Source organism: Perca flavescens, chromosome 6 (assembly GCF_004354835.1).
Source record: "Perca flavescens isolate YP-PL-M2 chromosome 6, PFLA_1.0, whole genome shotgun sequence".
Classification (NCBI taxonomy): domain Eukaryota; kingdom Metazoa; phylum Chordata; class Actinopteri; order Perciformes; family Percidae; genus Perca; species Perca flavescens.
Window position 1 is genome coordinate 33,917,829 of NC_041336.1, and position 23,175 is coordinate 33,941,003.

The 23,175-nt window shown below is 40.5% G+C and overlaps 1 protein-coding gene across 4 annotated transcripts in view; it reads right to left on the minus strand.

Annotated features, from left to right (window-relative positions):
• Nucleotides 1-23,175, minus strand: part of tsnare1 (T-SNARE Domain Containing 1) — a 225,413-nt gene that overhangs the window by 43,240 nt on the left and 158,998 nt on the right. For all 4 annotated transcript variants that reach the window (XM_028581222.1, XM_028581219.1, XM_028581223.1 and 1 more), the window contains exon 11: nucleotides 7,665-7,778. In XM_028581222.1, the coding sequence (XP_028437023.1) occupies nucleotides 7,683-7,778 (96 nt within the window). In that variant the 3' untranslated portion in view covers nucleotides 7,665-7,682. The remainder of the gene's footprint in view (nucleotides 1-7,664; nucleotides 7,779-23,175) is intronic.

Genomic DNA, 23,175 nt, shown 5'->3' on the forward strand with positions numbered 1-23,175 from the left:
AGTTTAGCATATTAGCATGCTTGTTAATTAGCACTGAAGTCAAAGTAAAGCTGAGGCTTATGGGAACTTTTTGCTCATAAATCAATCTTTTGGACAATAAAGTCTGGGGATCACCAAAGTTATTACAGGTCATACAGAGGGGAAAATGAATGTATGAACCATTGTTAACAAAAATTCCTCCAAACGTTTGGTTAGGTTAGGTTAAAGTGATGGTTCGGAGTAATTTCACCCTAGGGCCCTTTGCACCATGACCTCGAGCCAAACACCTCCCCAGAAGCTTTTTTTACCTGGGTCGAACATTGGACGAGTTAGCGTTATCAGCTGAATAGCGCGCAGGGGCTAATGGATCCTTAGTGTCTCTTAACATTACCCAACTAATAATGCCCGAAATGATACCAAACTTCTACACTAGTACAAATAGGTTATGTACTCATAAAACGATGGATTGTAAAGTTTGTAAGTACACCAGAAGTTTATGTAAATAACACTTGCCTGCTGGCTTCTGCTCTCTGCTGCTGCTGTTACTACCGGGCAGTAAGAGTGCTTAGGGCCATCTACAAATTACAACACCGAAAAGAGATGCAACAAAAATATTTATTAATTTAATGATTAAATAAGGTAATGTCTCCAAACTTACCTCAATTATAACTTGTCTCCTGCTAGTTATTCTACAGCACTTACTTTAAAAAATAAGTTCTAATTGTTGCATCTCTTTTCGGTGTTGTAATTTGTAGATGTCCCTAAGCACTCGCCTTACAGCAGCAACAACAACAGCAGAGAGCAGAAGCCAGCAGGCAAGTGTTATTTACATAAACTTCTGGTGTACTTACAAACTTTACAATCCATCGTTCTATGAGTACATAACCTATTTGTACTACTGTAGACGTTTGGTATAATTTCGGGCATTATTAGTGGGGTAATGTTAAGAGACACTTCGGATCCATTAGCCCCTGCGCTAAGCTATTCAGCTGATAACGCTAACTCGTCCAATGTTCAACCCAGGTGAAAAAAGCTTATGGGGGGGTGTTTGGCTCGAGGTCATGGTGCAAAGGACCCTAGGGTGAAATTACTCCGAACCATCACTTTAAGGATTTGATTTCATTTTGAGATTATTTTCCATTGGCTATTGAAGTGCATAGGTATTTTGGCATGCCTAGCTGAGTGGCACCATGGTATTGGAAGAGGAATTTAATTCTAGCATGTTTTTTTGTGCATGATCAGAAAACACCCCCCTTTGCTTTCTTCACAAATCACATACAGCACTTTTCCTCACTCCTCTATCTTTACGTGCTGGTTTCCGGAGAACTTCACGTCTCTGAAGTGTGAAATTCTCTCTCATTATTAACATTTGACGTCACAATATAGTTGTTCTAATGTACATACTTTTCGGTTTCTGTTGTCCGATAACGAAACAAATATAAAATGAAATATGACAACACGATGGGTTGACAAGCTGTCATAATTTTACTATCACAACATCGCCAGACAACCCCCCCCCCAAACAAATACAGGTTCTACTTACATTTACAATGAGTGGCTGAGAAAGATAAGAGAAACAAAAAGGTTGCCATATTCAAGTACAGCCACAAAGCATCTGTTACAATCTACATGACCTGAAAACGTAGTTATGCTTGTAAAACTGGGAGCAAAACAACTGTAAACCGAGGTAGAGTGCAACCGGAAAGCAATGCAGCTGGATGTTGTGCACAATCACCGTTAGAGGATACATATAGTATAAAACATATAGTATATGGGGGTCGCTTGATATAAAGACACGGTCAAACCCGATATAGAAGGCTGCTGTGAACTACAGTTCAATGCAATGCCAACTGTGAATTAAACAAGTTGGATCTAGATTCTAGATATCTAGATGCTTCATGCACTTGAACACATAAGACAAAACCCCTCAATTTCATAGAGTTAATTCGGACAACAATATGTACCCCACTTGTCAGCACTGTGGTGCTGCTTTGTGACAGCACAGGTGAACATCAATGAAGCTTTCTTTCACCGTGGAAACAGTACGCCAGTGGCCCGTTGCTTTTTTTAGCACTGAGACTGTCTTGCTGTGGTAAACTGTAGTGTCTAGCCACTTAAGCGTTGAGCGCCAAATGCTGAGCCTCACCGTGGGCCTGACGCTATGGGAGCATTGATTAAGCCCGCTGTTTTATGAATAGAATGCCTAGTTCCACAGGATTTCCATTTTCCTCCCCACAACGGAAAATAGGTGAGGATCAATACTTTACGCAAGCAGAGACATCTTGTATTGAACGCCAAGCAAAAGAAGGAAAAAAAAAAAAAAACTAGGCAGGAATATAGATGAGGATAAACTCCCATCAATCAAAATTAAATGTACTTTCTGCGGATTCTTGTTTGAGAAATAAAATATATAACTTTTTAGAATTAATTTGAGCTGATCACCATTTAAGCCTCAGGGGTTAACCATCTCTCAGCTTATTTACTGGTTCTAATTCAAAATGAGAAGTCCAACCAGGTAACCAGAGAGTTGGACATGTGGCTGTGGCTGACAGGCACAAAGAATCCAACTTTAGTTTTCACCACCAGCATGAATGAATGAATACATGATAGTTAATTACATCAATAGATTGGAGGAAAGACGGAAGTACCATATCACTCATAAATGACAACTTGCCACCAGTAAGAGCACATTTAGATTGCTGTTAGTTGGTTGACTGAGAGTAGTCGTCTAACGTATGAGTAAAAGGAAGAGTAAAGTACACTTGATTGTCCCCAAGGGCAAATCTGTCTTGGGCTCAGATGAAGTCACTTCAGTTGCTTCACATAAAGACATCAGAAAAACATGAAAGCATCTTAAAACATTAGAGACATTTGACTATACGTTTGACAATGACAACACAGCAGCTTAAAAAAGAACCTGTAAGAATTAAAAAAGTAAAAGTGCGAAGTACTATTCATTGCTTGTGTATTTTTTTGCACTAAGATTTTAGCCTTAGAGTTCAGCCTCTTGATGGAGGCTGGAACAAACTATGGCTTTGAGCCATTTGATTTGGACTTTGGCAGACAGAGTTTTCTTCCTGATGGCAGAGTCCACAGTGATTGTTGTTGACTGTTTCATGACTGACTGCTCGTACACGCTCTGTATGGGCTCATGTAGGCTACCAACAGGCTAACTGTGATAGCCTGTATTACCGTTTCTCACAACCCATTCTCCCTCCCTGTCACGATTGAAGACTGGAGAGGAGGCTTTTCAAGTGCACAGTTTGTGTATTGATTAACAAAACGACACCAAAACATACTCAAACCAAAATACAAAAAAATAGAATTCACTTTAGGGCAAAATACCCTCAAACAAACCCAGCAACCTCTCTGGAAGCTGCCCATACCTTCTCCTTAAATCCTTTTAACCCAGCCTCACCCAATTGGCACCTACCACCGGTACCTGTGGTTAGAGGGTGAGCCAAATTGAAGAAAAAAAAGACACTTGAATATGGAAAATACCACACATATATACATATATATGTGTGCGTATATATGTGTATATATATATATATATATACACACACACACACACACACACACACGTGCTTACACAACCACAAGCACCAACATAATATCAAAGTCAATTGCTGCAAAAATGGTTTTACCTATTGCTCTACACTTTAGGATTGCCCAGCCCCTCCTTACAGAAAGGACCTAATGAGGCAAACCTGCATGCACTCTCCTCAATAAAGCTAGTGAGTAGCAGATCTACCCCCCACCATCACAGTCAGAACCACAGCAAAACACTATGAACCCATAAAACCTACTGAACAGGCCTATGTCAAATAATAAAGTAAAAAATAAACTAAAACAATAACCTACAACATTACACTGAAATTAAGGATTAAGCAGACACAAAACAGTATTCATTTTCGGAACAGGGCCTAGTGAAAAGGGAGAAAGGAAGCATTTTCACACTCCCAACTCATAAAATACTGATGCTTGGTGTCTCAGTGTCAGATACTGACGCAAAAATCTCCCTTTAGCGTCTGTATGGAACGCACCGGGCAGAGCAGCAGCTCCACCGCAACGCTGTAAGATGACGTATAATGGAGAGAGACAACGGTAGAGAGTAGTATGAAGGACCAAAAATCTGCATGAGGAGGTGGGTTGAGGGGGTGGATGTGTCACGGGGCGGAAGTTGATTTTTTTAAGCATGCTTTGACTTTGGATTTGCTGTGTTTTTAGTATTTGCTGTGTTTTTATCTTCTGTTATTGCATGCTTTTATTTTGAAATATGTGGTGTGTGTTTTTAAATGTTGGTTTTACTTCCGCCATCGGGCATGTAGCTAGCAATTATGATTAAGGACTTGCACCTGGGGACCAGAGAATGGATCAGGGTGGGAAATTAACTTTTTTGCCCAATTTTACCAGCCACTTATATTTTTTACCAGCCACTTTTTCCGGAATTCAAATTTATAAAAAGTGCACCAGCATATTTTGAATTGCTTCAATACATTATTTTTTATTATTAAAACATATGTTGTTAATATAGGCAAATAAAAAGTGATGTGAAAAAAAAGCCTGTGAGACCATGGTAAATTGTGTTTGGTCAATCATAATCTACAGTAATTGTAGGCCTACTTGTTTAATGAACAGAAAAAATATTGACTCATCTCTCAGTAACATAGCATTAAACAGTCCCTCCAGGATTTTGCAGCCTTTTTCTGAGATTGTTGCGGCCCATAATGCCTGATTTTGCGGGTGCTTTTGTAAAAAATTGCGATAAAAGTTGCGATGCCTTTTGTATTTTTGTTGCAATGAAATTGCTAGAGATGGTGAAAGTTGCTTTTTTGTATAGTTCTTTAAAAATAAAAAGGAAACTTATTTTGGAGAGAATAAAATTACTCTGGGCTGAGTTTTCCTAGTAACCTTTCCAAAAAGGCTCAGGATTCTGCAGATATTGGTATAATATGAAAATGGCTGGTGGATTTAAGACAAAAAATTATAATTTATTGAATGAATAAATCTGAACATTTCTGTCAGTGGCGTGTTGATCTTTACATTGTTAGTTAATATCCTAACCTGGCCTGGGACACACATTCATACAGTTTGATAAAGGACTTTAACTTAGTTATCATTTCACTTACAATTACAAGTGTAGCTGTCCTCAATTAAGGCCATCCTGTACGTCTCATCTCCGGTTTTTCCTACATCCACCGCGTGTGTGTGTGTGTGTGTGTGTCAGTCTCGGGGGGAACTGAGCAGCAGAGAGCCGACAGGATTAAAAGAGCAGCAGCTTTCAGCGACTGAAAAATTGTTACAGCGTACATTGAAGTTTAATACAGGTTTGCAGGACAGTCTTTCACTGTTTGTTTTGTCAATGCTCCACTTGTTCCAAAAGTACCTCCTCTTTTTCTTTACTTTGCCCTCAACAGTTTGTACAGTCATAGCTACTGCTGACTCCTAACACCGGGGATATGTCGCCACATTTTTTTTAACCGATCATTTTCCTTTTGTCTGTACCTCAGTTCAGCTACATGGTGTCACGGACTAGCGCTGAAAACTACTTGACAAAAGTCTGGAGTTGACTGAAATATGCGTGGTCAAAGCCCCGGCTGTGAACGGTTTCATTTCCTATAAGTTCTTCACAATAAAAGTCCTCCGTTATTTTGGTATTTAAATGTTTTTATTATGAAGCAGCAAAATCCAGAAATGTTGGAGATTCATTAGCAGTAACAGAACGCGACTCCTATAAGCATTGTGACTAATGCTGCGTTCCAGGCAACCCGTAACTCGTGTTTTCACAACCTTGTACCAGTGAAAGTGCCCTGGAACGGCAGTCAAACCCGTAACTTACTACCCGTGAACTCGTACCAAATCGTTGTACTCCCAGTTACAGTTTTTGACGTCACACACACATAAACAACAATGGCGACCCCCGTTGATGCTGTACAGACGCCGTTTATTAACAGTGATAAGTAGAAATAAATATACATAAATAGGCAATGTAAAGTAACCTAGATAGCTAACGTCAACGTTAGGTAGCCGCTAGGTAGAAGGGTTTGTGGTGACTTTGCCTGGAACGCTACCAACTCGTGAGTCGTGACTTGAAGTCGTAACTTACGGGCTGAAAACTGTGTCTGGAATGCAGCATTAGCAACAGCATTCTTCTGTCCAATCCGTTACAACCCACCCCGCCAATGTGGCTGGTAAACAAGGCAAAGTCACCCACCACTTTGAAAAAGTACCCGGGTGCTAATTTCCCACCCTGGAATGGATTGACTGTTTTTAGCTATAAAAAGGGCAGAACAGCAACAAGACAAGAGAGCAGGAAACAGGGAACACGACGGAGGACACAGAGACACAACGGCACATTGGAGCAGACAGAACGGAGCAGACAGAGAGACACAGAGACCGGGATTCCAGTGAGAACAGCATCGTCCCTGGTCTGGAGGAGGCCTGAGAGTACACTGAGGAAAACGCAAACACCGACCGCTTGCGGCAACAGTGGGAGAAGGTGAAACTTCTCCCTTCCGCGTAAGTCTCTTTTAAGACCGGTGTTTGTTGTAGTGTGTAGCGTACAAAGGTGTGGTAGTTTAAAGGACGTTTGACAGGCCCAAAGTTCTCCTTTGCAGGCTATGCCCGAGGAGAGGAGCCAGGCAAGAAGAAGGTGGTTGCCAGTGGAGACCCACTCCTATTCTGCTGCATTATTTTAGCTTGATTTTAGTTGGTTGTGCTTTTGCTTTTAGATTTTTAAAGGAATTTTAAGTTTTAAATAAACTTGTTATTCCTCTAACTGGTTTTAACTGCTCTCCCCTGATTATAAAGGACCTGTGTTAATCTTTTATCCCAAATTTGAAACTTGGTAGTTTTAAGAGGTCCTAGGCCTCAGCCAAACCTAGGTGGCGTTGTCGGGCCCGGTTTCAACTTCTTCACGCCTTGTAGCACGCGCGTCTTACAGATGGGTCAAACAACACTGGACTTTCACCCAGGAGACCGGTGTTCATATCCCGTTCTTGTCCCGCGTGTCACTGAAATGTACATTTTGTAACCCCTAACCCACCATCTTTTCCAAAACCTAAACGTTCTGGTGCTGCATGTCAGTTAAACGTACATCCCAACCAATCAAAGTGACGCCAAGAGTCCCGACCAAACATGTTGAAACATGAAGCCAAAGAGCTAGAAGCAAGTCCTGAGAGCTTCGAATAGTGATGGCAAGAGTCCCGACCAAACGCGTCTAAATATGACTCTAAGGAGACTTTTTGCATCAATAACAAACTCCAAAGGCACCTGAACAAGCGTCGCATTTTGATGCGATGGGAGTCAATGTGTTGACACTAAAGCAGGGGGTGACCCCAAAATACTTCTCCTCAAGTCCCTATCTTTTTAATGGGACAAACTCCCACCAAAGCACAAAAGAAAAACTAAACCCATTTTAAAAAATATGTATTCACATCTCAGCATTGCGGTTGCCACTTGATTTTAATTTAATTAAAAGAGAGAGAAAGTTTAACAGATTCCAAATTTCAAAGTATCAACAGTGTGAGCAAGTCTACCTCCATTGTTGGGGAACTCAGCAGCAGTTACATGAAGGAGACTGGGAAGGCGGTCTACAACTCTGTACCTAAACAAGATACTTGGCTGGCTATCAAATTAGCCATTATGACTGCAGTGTTGTTTTGTGGATGACTGTTTCTTACCTCAGTGACCGGCTGGTCTCATTTCCTCGCTGAAACAGCAATGATGATGATGAGGACGATGAGAACGATGCCTCCGGCCACCAGCAGGTAGCATTTCCTCTTCCTCAGCTGCCTCTGTAGGGAGAAAGGATTCAGTAGGTAGGTGGAGTTCAAGCATGACACTATACCTGTTGGACACTGCACACTGGGGGGAGCTAGGTTTATGGTAGCCGACGGCTGTCGTTTCTGCGTGGTTGTGCACCTCAGAATTTGTAACTCAACGCACACTGCGCATTTAGTTCACCACGGTTGGCTGGGAAGACTGGCAGAGCAGGCTCGCCTCTACAAACATCTGTATGATTCTTCCAACCCAGTCTCACGGCAGTTCGTGAAATGGTCACGTTATTTAATCTATTGATTCGTGTACACGGGCACGTTTTTCTCGGGTTTTTTCCGTGGTGGCCAGCACAAAAATGTAAACTAATGTATTTCAATGGGAAATATATTTCGTGATCACAGCACGACTACAGTAGCAAGTAGTATGAAATGCCGCGAAATTCCCCCGTTAATCTTTTCCTAAACCCAACCTCCGTATAGATGAGAAAAACGTGTTCTTGTACACAAATCAATAGATTAAAAATAACGTGACAATTTCACAAACTGCCGTGAGACCGTGTTGATTCTTCACATACAGACCACAGGGAATCAAACGGCCTTAAATATGTGGTCAGAGGGAGACACAAACTAGGAGAAGAAAAAGCATTTTGCCGGAGAGTGTAGAAAAACACAGGATCGCCTCATGAAAAGAGTGATCTAAACAGTGTTAGAGGCAGACAGTCACTTTGATTTGGAGATAAAGATTGACGTTTATAATTAGAGTAGATAAATGTGTGTTTTCATGAATGTGTTTACTACTGTTGCCAGGCAGCCCGCTTTCCTTTACTTCCACTCTGTTCTTCCCTACTACTTCTTGATTATTCACAAATTATTTTGTTTGTACGCCCTCTGGTGTTTGGGAGAATACTGCAACGAACGATGCACTCAGCTTTAACGTCATTGCCTGTACATTTTGAGAGAGGTGCACGCCAGGCTACAGTGTAGGGTCTGTGTCTCCACGTACCAACACACACAGCCACGGCGTCGTTGTTATGCAGAAGCCTAGATCAGCCTTTAGTCCTCGCAGCGGCCATGGGTTGAATTCCGACCTGCGGCCCTTTGCTGCATGTCGTTCTCCCTCTCTCTCCCCTTTCATGTCTAAGCTGTCCTATCAAAATAAAAGCCTAAAATGCCAAATGACACTCCTATACTCTCTGCTGGTGGTTTACATAAGACCGCAGTGATATAAGCAGTGATTTTCATAAGAGCTAAACATTCAGCTCTAATATTTGTATATAGTGCATTAGCAGCTCAGTAAATGTCAAGTTCCAGTTTAATAACCGCAGAGCCACAACACCCCCAACTGCCCTATTTTGTTGTTTTTGAGCTAATTCATGCAGCCCCACAGCACACCTTCACATGCACTCACAATTTGCATGAACAAAAAAAGAACAAAGAACAGACATCTTGAAAGGGAACAGAAAAAAAACAAAACAAGGAAAGTGGCATTTCAACCAGATAAGATGAATGCAGTTGTAGAGGAACTAGAAGATTCAAGGTCACGCTGACAAATAACAGATCAAATGCAGGGACTGACTGAATGGGATGACTGTCCAGGGGTGGCCCACACTTCCCTCCATCAAAATGCTGTGCAGTCATCCCTGTGATAGCTCTGCTGCACATTATTCTTGTCTGTGTGATGGCACCCTTACATGACTGAGAGGAGGAAAAAGAGGAGGGAGGGAAAAGACTGGCAGATGTAAATCACCGAAATAAAATAATTTTCCTCTACATATTCAGCCCATGCAGGGCTATCAGCTTAATTAGCCGTTTTAGTGCTTGTGTCATTGCTTAACTTCAAAAGTTAAAAATGGAGAAAAACTGCGGGAAAATGGTGACTTCTGCAGGTTTATCATCTCATTATAAAGACTCCCGTCCTCTTTGAGTGGGTACAAAACATTCCTTACCATCTTTTCAAAGAGCATCTTTAGTTAGCAGATTTTTCAAAAACACAAACTTGTCAGAATGTCCTCAAGATGGGCTTTATTCTTAAGAATGCTTTTAGCAAATGAGACTTAGACTCCCATGACTGCATATCTCAAGACACAGAGGGACTGGTTGGATTGTTGCAACATATTTATTTACTTTTTTACACAATTACGTTTGTCAGAATACAATAAATATTGTAATGTCTTCAAAATTACTGTACGCATTATATACACATGTATATATAATAATAATTACATATAATAATAATAATAATAATAATAATAGTTGTATATTGTACATTTAATTTTATTGATGAAAAACCTTTGTAATTATGGACAATAAAGCCTAAAAGCAGTTTCTTAAGGGGGACAATTAACTATGGCAGAATCTAAATTTCACTTTATGAGTTCAATATACAGTATGCCGTAATTCTAAGCCAATAAAGTATGTTCAGTCGGGGGCAGAGTACGGCAAGGTTGTTGCGTTTTTAGCGGTTCCTACCGTAATTCTAAGCCGAGGAAGTGTGTCTGTCAGTTGGGTACAGAAATCTGTGTGAGCACAGGCTTCTATGACTGTCAATATTAACCTGACTCCGCCAGATGGATTGCTTCGCATTTGCTCGGCATATCCATCTGGGAACTTTCCGTTGGAGAACTTTTGGGAAGGGGCGGAATACTGGTTATTTGATTGGATGAACCATCTGTCTATCACCTATGTTGGTGATAGACGGGCCAAATCAACCAATCAGATCCACGAAGCGTATGAAAATACAACCACAAGCCCGCCCCTGCTGCTACAGGCAAAGCATAGCTCGTAAGCTCAGCATGCAAGCAACATGTCGGTAAAGGAGATTTGCCATTTGTGTAACGAGAATTTAGGAATAAAAGGCACCATTTCAGGTTCCCGGACCATATTCCAAAAGAAGGATCCAAGAGAAAAAAAGCATTAGCGAGCGGCTAACAGAATTAGGGCTACCGCTGTCTGATAATACTGGTTAGCTGATTGGATAAACCATTGGTCTATCACCACCTAACCCACCTCAAAACCAACGCTGATTGGCCCGGTCGTTTGGCTAACGGCTCCAAATTTTCTCTGCCTCAAGATGCCAGACTGATCTGCGAGTGGAAAACTGGAGCTCGCGAGATCAGGACGGTCTCACGAGGCTATGTCAATATAGCCAGCAGCTAACATTAGCTACACCGCTGTGCTGTGGAGTAACGTCTGGCTATGTGAGACTAGCATCTAACGTTAGCTACTCCGCTGTGCTGTGGAGTAATGTCTGGCTATGTGAGACTAGCATCTAACGTTAGCTACTCCGCTGTGCTGTGGAGTAATGTCTGGCTATGTGAGACTAGCATCTAACGTTAGCTACTCCGCTGTGCTGTGGAGTAATGTCTGGCTATGTGAGACTAGCATCTAACGTTAGCTACTCCGCTGTGCTGTGGAGTAATGTCTGGCTATGTGAGACTAGCATCTAACGTTAGCTACTCCGCTGTGCTGTGGAGTAATGTCTGGCTATGTGAGACTAGCGTCTAGCAACACTGCTGTGGATGCTGCGGTCTCAGCCTGGCAACCTCCGTGAACTTTGAGTCTGGGGAGGAGGGGGCGGGGGAGACAACTCTCTCCAGTATTTTGAATTTGTACCGCAGTAACTATTTTAACACTAGCTGTCAGTATTACATATTGCACCTTTAAGTAAAAGTACTAATACCACACTGTAAAAATACTGTGTTACAAGTAAAAGTCCTGCATTTAAAATGTTAAGTAAAAGCACCATCAGGAAAATGTACTGAAAGTATTAAAAGTAAAGAACTCTCTTGCCATTTTAGAAAGTGTAAAGGATCTGAACAGTTGTGTGTTTAATGGTCTAATCATTTCAGCTGGACTTGTAGGCCGTTATATTGTTGGCTAGTTGCATAATAAAACATCAGATTTTATAAACTACATGTGTTTTGTGTGCAGTAATCTTAATGTGTAAAGTAACTAGTAACTAAAGTTGTCAGATGAATGAAGTGGAGTAAAAAGTACAATATTTCTCACATGTGGCGTAAAAAGAAAATACTCAAGTACCTCAACATTTGGACTTTAATACAGTACTTGAATAAATGTACTTAGTTACATTCCACCACTGGCTGTCATGTTAAAGAAACAGCCAATATGAAGCATATGTTATGGTTAGGGAAATGGCGGATCCAAAACATGCAGAGACAACTGGGCAGTGGTAAGTTTGAGGATTTAATAAAATAAAAAGGAAAAACAAAAGGACTCCTGAAGAAAGCCGGCAAAAATGGTACCAAAAACCGTTGAGGAACCACAACCCTAACCAAAATAAACTGGCACACCGAGACACACACACACACACACACACACACACACACACACACACACACACACTCACTCGCTCACTCTGACTGACTGACTGACTGACTGACACACACACACACACACACACACACACACACACACAATGATCTGACAACAGACAAAGACAACAGTGTAAAAAGCAACAGAGAACACAAGAGAGAGTAAACAACAAGGAAACGGGGAATAATTTAACACAATAAAACAGGAAAAACTATAACAGAAAATCGCAACCATAACAGCATACATGAAAAAAAGCACAACATTAATAGTCACTTGCATTCAATTTGTTATTTTCATTTTAAGAGCTTATAGCTCTTGAATGGTTTTCGACACTAGTTTCATTTCTAATATTGCCTGTGGTCAAATTCAGATTTCAAACGTTTTTTAAACATTTCCTCCACACATCACATGAGTCTTATTCATCCATGTCAATTACTTGCCATGTCTGGAAAAAACAGAAAAAAGTGTTGACTGTGTTGAGCAAAAATATTTAATTAAATAGACTGAACTGGGGGGTTATTTACATTTCCTTGTCTCCTCAGGCGGTGATGCTGTGTTGGAGCACAGAATCTATGTTTGTTTTAAATGCTTTTTCTCCCTTTTTTTCCCCAGCCTGTTTTCTGCTACAAAGGCAGCGAGAGCAGCGGCGTTAGACCAGAGCCGAGGCTGGAGTCTTTAAATCCTGACGTGCTTCAAAGCACGGAGAGAGCAATTCATATTCTTATCTGAGACTCAAAACAGCCTTTCTGTGTGGAAGAGAGCGGGAGAGAGGGAGAGAAGGAGAAAAAAAATGCTGTCGAGTAATTTTCCGTTTAAACGTTCCACTCCACAACAATTTGCATAAGCAGCCCGGCGTCTGTGATAAGAAGATTGGTAATTTTCAAAGGCTCTGTGGGGATTGAGAATTAAAAGCCTTTCTCCGCTATCTCCCCTCTTGCAGCTGGCCACCACAGATTCCCCAGCTTCTCTCACGCGTTTCCTCCTAAACTATGCCTTATAAACTTTCTCTGCCATCCTCTCGTTCTCTCTGCTCGCTCTGACAGTGCTGAGTCGCTCCCCCTCTCTATATACTGTATTCCCTCCCTCCCTCTCTCTTCCAAACACTCGTTCCCTTCTATTTCCCCCTTTTCTACAGCTCGCTCATCCCGGCACTGCTGTTATTTGGGGAGAACAAGAAACAAAATAAGGTAGAGGGGGGAACAAAAAAGGACTTACTATGACAAAGGAAGTGTTGCAGTATTTTTAAACCAGAGTTTTCTAGATTGCAGGGCAGGCTGAGAGGCGGGAAGAGAGAGACTCGCAGAGGGAGAGACAGAGGAGGATAGAGGAGGGATGCTCTTATCACCAGTGACTTAATCCTTAGTGCCAACACTTCAGGGCCTATGGGTGCTGCAAGGCCTCAGGGAGAAGACGGCATCGTCCTCACACCTTATTATATAATCAACATGGGCTATAGTCAGTATCTTAAATCATGATGTTGATGGGGAAAAAAGACGAAGAATTCTTGTCAGAGTGGAGAATACACTTAAGCCGTTTTTCTCTCAGTGGTACTGATCTGATCGCTAACTGTGACATGACATCTTCACTGAAACCAAACTAAACGCTAAAACAGAAATGTGACAAAGTGAAATTGAAACAGACCATATTATCTATAGAAGAGGTAGAAAAGGGGACGAAGGGGCAACCTTGGCAAAGTCCAACCCCCGCTAAAGATCGTAGAAAGAATCTGGAGACACGGTCATAAGCTTTCTCTAGGTCTATAAAACACCCATGAGCCCTTCAGTATTTATGTGAAGTTAAAGAGCAAGTCCACTGTTCTGGACAGATTCTGCAGCGTACCAACTGAATCTATCCTGCATTCACCTACGGCACCTAGAAATTTGAAAAAAGAACACGTCCTTAAGTTCCCTTGGTAAATGCAACTACGAGCCCATCTTTCGGCCCATGGGGACTGTCCTCAACTTAAGCGGGATACATAAGAAACATGTAAGCCATAACAGATTGCAAAAATTCCCGAACCTTCAGCCGCTTAGGGTGAAACTCGTATACCTTGGGCACCTTGCCTCTGTGGTGCTTTTAAACTATATCAGTGACCTCTGCCAGGGAGAGGGGGAATGATTCCCTCAAATCCTCTATCACTACCTTGAACAAGGTGCCTGACACAAATAAAGCCAGTGTATTTATTCCTCTGTTTGAACTCTAACCCCTCCTTTTTCAAAGGGGAATACCCATGGCAGGCCGGTGATGACTACCACCCAGGAGCACTCACTTCCACAATCATGAAGTGCTTTGAGCGGTTAGTCAAATCCTTTATCACCCCCTCCTTCCCTGACTCACTGGAACCACTGCAGTTTCCATGCAGGCCTAATAGATCCACAGACTACGCCATCACCCTAGCCCTCCACACTGCCAGAGGAACACATATGTGAGAATGCTGTTCGGAGACTATAGTTCAACATTCAACACCATTGTGCCCTCCAAGCTCGTCACCAAGCTCAAAGAGCTGGGACTCAACACCACCCTCTGTGATTGGATCCTGAGCTTCTTGATGGGCAGACCCCAGGCTGTGCAGATAGGCACCAGCGCATCCTCTAGCCTGACTTTGTGCTTAGCCCTCTTCCCAGTTCACTGACGACTGACTGACGACATCGGCCTGATCAACAAGTGTGACGAGATGGTCTACAGAGAGGAGTTCAAAACCCTGATGTCTTGGTGCCCGGATAACAACCTTCATATCAACGTCAAAAAACTAGAGGAGCTGATTGTTGACTACAGGAAGCAATGGTGAGAAGGACACACCCCCATCTCCATCAACGAGACTACAGTAGAGAGAGTCAGCAGCTTCAGGTTCTTTGGGGTTCACAGCAGTGACGTCCTAGTCTTGCATTGCCAGACCTATCTCCACAGTGCTATGGAGGAAGGTCTGGCTAGTCCACACAACATTCCAGGATGGGAGAAAAATGTGCTCTGGTTTATTGCCATTTCTGTAAACCAATCACAATTGTCTTGGGCGGCGCTAAAAGAAGGACGGAGCAACGGTGCCTCAGCAAAATAGGCTTGGGAAGGAACTTGTTTTGGTGGAACATAGTACAGATCTGAGGAGCAGTTAACCATAGTCCTCATAAATCACCAAGACTGCATGACAGTAGCTATTCTTCCTTTGTAGGCTGAGGAGGTTCATCATGGACTCCAGGATACTTTACAACTTCTACAGATGCACCATCGAGAGCATCCTGACCGGCTGCATCACCGCCTGGTATGGCAGTTACGCACCACCAGGCTCAGGGACAGCTTCATCCCACAGGCACAGGCCATAAGGCGTTTGAACTCTCGAGCTCCTGAGCTCATCACCTGTCACTCTACCATTATACTGTTACTTTACATTACACCGGGTTTACATTAGTCACTGAAGCACAGCGTTTTGTCGCAAAACACTGGGAATCGCTAACCTCTTGGTTTCGGCGACTGCGTTAAGCAATTGTGCTGTTCACACAGGATGCAGCGCACACGAACGAATCTTACAAGAAAACACACTGATGACCTATTACAAACAACAGAGAAGACGTATCATAAATGATCTGATTCTGATAAATGATAAATTATGCATCCCCTGCCTCCTGCCCCTCTCCTTGCTGTTTCATTTCCCTGGAATTTTACATGATGAAATATCAAAATGTGCCCATCCACTAGGTCTACAGTATATTTATTTAGAAATAGCCGAAGTCACTGCTTTTTGTGATTGGTTTATTTTTTAAATGACGCACCTGTTCCACACATTTGTGTCTAAACAGAGAGCGAGAGACGAGCGGGCAGCACGCATGTACACACACACACACACACACACACACACACACACACACGGCACACACACACACACACACACACACACACACACATACTAGAGATTAGCTCTAGTGTGACAGCAGACGAGTAGAATTGCTTGATGATCGAGAGAATTGTGCTCTGGTGGAAACAGTAAAGCGGCTGCTTGCCGGACTTAACATGGCGCTTCCGCCCCCAATGTTACCCCGGTGGTAAAGTGCCACTTTACCATTGTACTGTGACCACTCGTTATATACTTTACTTTTACACCTCAGTGTACATATATTACTTCTAATTTTGCATATACAGTATTTACAACATTCCTGTTGTATATTACTTAATTTATATTGTATAAATGTTTATATTTTAGCCCTATATTTTTACTTGCACTATTTGTTGTCTTAGATTTAATGTAATGAGCATTGCTGCAGGGTGCCAAAGGACTGAGATTTGCATTGCCAACAACTGCTTCTCTTTAATTATTGCGCACATGATAAGAATAAAGAACTTTTCTCTTTTTAGATGAATAATTTAAATTTGGACTAAGCGATCATTGCTGCCATTGTAACTGTTTTGAATATTAAGGTCTTTAACAGCCTGACCTTTTTAAGGTCATGGCAGAATTTACTAAAGCCCCATTCAGTCTGATATTTTACAAAAGGATACCAGAACAAAAAGAAAAAAAGGCTTTGGGAGTTAGCTCTGTCGTTATTGTTCAGACACTTGAGGTTCAGTTATAAGTTACACTGCATGAAAAGTGGGATTTCCGTCCCCGTAAACGCCCGGAAATCCCCCTAATTTTCGGCAGTTATCGACAATTTACAGGCTGTGAACGTCACGTTCATCTGTGCCACAAATTGTCGGAAACGAACCATGACATATGTGGAGAGCCCCTGCGGAGGTGTCAATGGATCTAATTAGAATATGAATAGGCGCCTGGCCAGAGAACGTCTAAAGCTAAAATTGAAGAGTCTACAATTAGGCTATACTGAGTCTGATCTATTTTAAGAGATTTTCTTAAAATTAAGTTAATACCTTTTAGAAAAATGTCACTTGGGGTAAAACTCCCCCTGCTGCTACCCTGATTTGCATTTGTATAGCTCACAGCATTTTCATTTACATGTGAAGGCCTCGCCTAGAATTAGAGGGAGGGGGGGTCATGGGGGGACAACTGCCAAGCAAGGCATTTTTTGGTGTTGCCTGTAAATTGCTGTGTACAGCTGTAAACCTGAAGTTCCACGACAATCTACAGTGCTGCATACTGACGAAAATCCCACTTTTCATGCAGTGTTATTACCAGAATGTTTGGTAAAATAGGGTAGGCGTAGGCATCCTGGTTTAGAAGGATAGCATGGTCTTCTCTGGTGCATTGTTTGTTTAACAAAGAAGTCTTGCTTTTAACAGCTTCACTTTTAAGAAATCCCATGTTCAAATGGAGGTCAGCAGTGCTGGTCAAGAGCAAGGAAGAGGGAAAGAAAAGAGGAAGTAAAGTAGAAGAGAGCATAAATGGCTTGTTCACCTTTCTATTTTTCAATATTTCTCAGGTCCTCTGAGACATAACAACCATAAACCATTTTAAAAACATTTATTTCTCCAATGGAGAATGCAAAAAACTGCATTATAACCATTAAAGCTGATAGGACTGCCATACAAACCAACTATCTATCTTATCTCTGCCTCCCTTACATGGAGGACAAACGAGCTGTGTCTCTGGGAAAAAAACTACTTTCCTTGTGTGACATGAGAAATATCCTCCTAATACCACAATAATGCAATGCAATGATAATGGCCATAATATTATTTTCCCTTTATCGCTTCTGGTCGGAAAAATTGGAAGTCCATAAAATAAATAATGTTTACAGCGGAACTGCCTCACTTGTAATCGGCTTATATGCAATTTACATAAAACTCAGAGTCCCATGCAGTCACCCTGATTATGATATTTAAAGAGAGCAGCAAATAAACACAGACTTCCCTGGGGGAAGCACCGTGACAACCATTGTCAACAATGGAACAAAAACTCCTACCAGCATCAGCATATTTGGACTTTTGTTAAAGATTGATTGGCCTTTTATTAAAAAAAAACATATAGCCAGTCATGATGTCTACCTTTGACATGGTAGACGCTCTTCTCTGACTTTAGCAACATACAGAAAACTGGCAAACTCAGACTGAACAGGCATGTCGAACCCTGCTGACTTACAAACCAACGCAACATTAGCCATGATTCTACAATGGCCATCTTGCATATACAATCGCGGCTACACAAGTGAGGCAAGTCATTGAAAGCTTTAAGGGACCAATCATAACCTGTACCTGTTTGGAAGCAGACGGTATCAAAATGAACCTTGTTGAAATGTGAACTTGAAACACCTTAGTATGCCTCATCTCCTCTGTGGATTTATACACACTGTCAGCAACCACAGATCTGTACACACTGCTGCACTTTCATTCTTTAGTGCAGAGATCTTTAATAGGGGGTCCGACTTACTATAGGTAAGGTAGCCATACAGTTCAGCTTAAGGATTCACTGTGTCTTCCACATGTATGTTTAACATTAAAACATTAACTATAAATAATATATTAATTTCCATTCACTTTCATCCATTTGGCCCAGTTTAATATGCAACTCAATTGTATGAAATATATTTAGTAGGGGCTGGCAGTCACTAGGGCGAATCAGCTGGCACAAAAGATGTGCAGTGGGCCGAGGGCTACGTTCAAAGAAACTATGGGCTTGAACCCGCAGAAACGATTGTGATCACTTTGGCACAGATGAGATGAAGCACGTAAACTGTTCAGAAATGTCAGCCAGATACCAAAGTGAATTTGCTTTTTGCTTCACCTAATTCACTCAGCCTGGCATTATGTTAATGCTATAAGATTCCTTGTATTGCCCTTACCAATCAGTAGCAAGTGACATACCAATCACATAACATCATTTTCAGTTGACACAGAAGCTGCAGTTGCAGTAGGAAGCTGTTGATAGGAGCAGTTAGTTTTTCTTAATAATCAAAAAATGTTGCCAATTTAGAGTTATTTCTGTAAGCTGACTTAAAACAACCTGTACGGCTGCAGCAATCTCATCCACACTTTTTTTTTTGTTTAATCCGCTTTACAAAGCTCCGATTGGTCAATTATTTCTTCAACCGGTGGAAATAGATTAGCCTGGCACTGAATGTCTGGAACCTCTTAGTTCATTTTTTATTTCCAAGGGGCGTTATCAACGGTATAGGCAAATGTATTGATCTGCAACCATTTAGAGCAACGAATCATCGTAGTTCTGAGGGACACATTCAAATCGGGGCAATGTTTGGTCTGTTTTGAAGCAGGAAAAAAATGATGGTGACCTGGTCACAAACTTTCTCAAATTACAGCTAAACAGTACACTACCATTCTAATACTTCTAGTTTAGCTGCTTTTATATTCTCTCTAACTGCTGTTTAATGTTTTATATAAAGCACTTTGAATTGGCTTGTTGATATATATATATATATATATATATGTAAGGGATAATGTAGAGCAAGGCGGTTGTTACAACCCCGACAGGGTGATCAGAATATTAATTTAAATGGGAGTTTATTGATTTAAATACGATTGTATTGCTTCCACTAGAGAAAATAGTCCGTTCCGTCTCTACGGTTGGAATCCTGCGTCCATAGCAACGTAAAAACTCTGTAATGCAATCCTTCGTCTATTAGCTGCTCAACACCACCTTACGGGCTGTGGTAGTAGCCGTATATTTTATGGGGTGCTGCCGTGGTGGACAAATGACCCAGCTGCTGTTTTAATCACTGCAGGAATTGACACAACATTAGCTGAAGTGTTGTAGTGAGCTAGCGGGCTATCGGCTGCTCTAATTTACATTAAACTGAACATTTCTGTTGATGGTGAAGTGAGACACGGTGAATGGCTTCTTTGGGAATATTTATGTGGACGTTTATGTCCTCATTCATCTCGTTTCCTTTTTGCAGAGCCGCTGCATGTTGACACACCTGTAAGTTAACGTTAAACAAGTTGCAATGTAAGCTAATAAATTAGCGTTGTTGTCCCTACGGCTGGTACTGCGTAGCTATCGATCATAGACGGTATAGAAAGATACTAGCGATAGACGCTCATCAGATCTGCTGTCATTGCTTGAATTGGAGGACAGAAGTTGCTCCACTTTTCCCCACTTTTTACCACAGCTGATAGGCTAAATTATCCGGACTTCTTTCAGCGGATTGATTGATAGCTGTCCTCCAGAGTGAACAGAACTGCGTCCATGGCAACGGTGTGTTATCCTTAGCAGCGGTCTGTTATCAAGAAATAACAGACTGCATTCTACATTAGAATTCAACCAAGCCATGTAATATATATATATATATATATATATATATATATATATATATATATATATATATATATAAATAAATAAAGCTGCCTTGCCTGTCTATAATGTCTTTCTGAAAACATTAGAGACAAGAAATATGCAATACGGTAACATTATCTGGATTCATATGTGATCAGCACAGCCTAGTTGGACAGTTTGATGTGAGTTTGGTGAGCCTTGTGCATTGGGCTGAACACAGTATGCCAGTTATGTCCAGTAACTACGTTCTAGCATGATGCTCATCTGTCAGTCATCATCTTAAGATCTTCACACATCTGGAACTAGGCTACAAACTGGCACCAGAATACAAACATTATGTGAACAACAGCCCAACAAAAAGATTGGATCTCAATAAATGTAACGATATTGTTAATGACCTTAGGTTTCAACTTAGTCTCGCACTGCCAGACCTTCCTCCACAGCACTGCCGAGGAGGGTCTGGTTAGTCCACACAACATTCCGGGATGGGAGAAAAACGTGCGCTGGTTTATTGGCATTTCTTTAAACCAATCACAATTGTCTTGGGCGGCGCTAAGCAGCGGACGCAATGACGGTGCCTCTGTAAAATAGCCTCCGGAGGGAACTTGTTTTGGTGGAACGTGCTCGTTCAAAAATTGTTTGTCGTGCAAGAAAAAGCTAGCTGTGAAGAAACATGACACTAATCTACAACAGCAGCCTGTGTCTGATATAACGTAATTTACACTGATTTAAGTGCTCTTGGGTACAAGGAGTTTGTTGCAAGGCTCTGCATGCACAGCGAACCACCAATCACAATCAATGTTGATCAATTTATAAAAAAACAACAAAACACAACAAAGCAGGCCCTGCTAGTCGACCACAAACTGAAATGTAGAGGGAGCTACATGCATGCATTATTTAATATCATTGACTTAAGCTAAGTTCCTTTTTCATTTTTTATGTAAATGCACTCTACAAAATCACCCCAGTAGTCAAGAATGATTTAATACTTCCAAAGGGAGCTATTTATGTCATCTGGTAAAAATAACTTTCATGCTATATGAAAAGTCTTTTTTCATATCTCAATATATATCGCAGGAAAAACATATATCGCAATGTCAGTTTTTTCCAATACTGTGCAGCCCTACCCTTATGAAACCAAAATATATTGCAGTACATTGGAAAATATTATGTGATATATTGGGCAATATATTCCCATATACAGTATGTGATTTAATATTTATATTTTCCAATATATTGCCATATATGCATATACCATATATGTTTATATACTGATAGCCTACGTATAAAAAATATATTGCAATCAAGACCAAAAAGGGCACTATATTTTTACATAATAGTTTCTCTTTATATTAGGGCTGTCAAAATAACGCGTTCATTTCGATCAATTAATTAAAAGAAAGAAAATAACGCAGATTAATCCATTCCATATTGTACTTTGACCCAGAGCCGTTCTAGCCACCATTTGACTGTAAAATGAAGGAGGGAGATGAGAATGTGCTGCCTAGATCGTTAATTGGAACATTTTGTCATGGTTTCGGTGTTTTGCTTGGTATTTCTGTTCCCTGTTACATGTAATCCTGTCTTCTTGTTCTTTGTATTAGGTTCTGTTTCCCTATTTGTGTACTTCTGTTTAATGTATGTCCCTATGGATTGTTTCTGTACTGTGGGTTTTGTCTCCTTGTCATTGAGTGATTTTTGGTCTTGTTTTGTATTATGTTCTGTTTCCTATTTTATTGTGATAGTCTGTTTTCTGTCTTGTCATGTCTAGTTCTGCTTCCTGTGTGTTCCCGCCTATGCAGTGTAAACAGTGTAAAGTTTGTCTGTATTTCACTGTAGAGGATTCAACACCATGAATACAATCTGCAGCTGCCGTTGTTGGAAAAACACAGATGGTGCGTTAAATGACACTGGTAACCTACAGCCTCGTGGTGCATTCAAAATGGTTGTTAAAGGCCCTTTTCACATCTGCTGGTTGTTTTTCTCATTCAACAGCAATTTACTAGTGAAATAACTCATTGTTATAGTTATTACATTATTATTGAATCATTTAATTTTGACCATATGGCCTTAGCAATAAACACACCATTCTTTAATGTTGCTGACTGTTGTTTAGTACCCTTCTTTTAGGTGTGTCGGTTAAGACACTGGGCAAAAATTATGTATGCCATATATTTAAAATACATTCTACCATATATTAAACACATATCTGTACATATATGTTCCCATATAATTTTACATATATTTAAAATGTATTCTACCATATATAAAAAATATATTCTACCATATATTAAACATATTTGTACATATATTTCATGTCTGTTTCCATATAAGTTTACATATATTTAAAATATATTCTACCATATATTAAACACATATCTGTACATATGTTTCCATATAATTTTACATATATTTAAAATGTATTCTACCATATATTAAACAGATGTGAAACTATATCTTTACATATATTACCAATACGTTTTCCCATATAAATGGGAATACATTATGGTGGATATTTATAAATATAAATTAGCATATATTTTGGAATATATAAACATATATATTCATGTTCAGTATATAGCAATATATTGAAAGCAGCAATCATTTGTATATTTTGCAATAGATTGCAATATATTACATGAACAAAATAATATATACACCCTCTGGTCCCCCTTTTTAAAAAGGGTGTATATATTATTTTGTTCATGTAATATATTGCAATCTATTGCAAAATATACAAATGATTGCTGCTTTCAATATATTGCTATATACTGAACATGAATATATATGTATATATTGCAATATATTAAAATATATTTCAAGTAATATATTGGTAAATATATTTTTCTTTCATAAGGGTAGTTTCAACCATACCCACTTAAAGTTCAAATCTTCAGTCCTGCTTGTCTG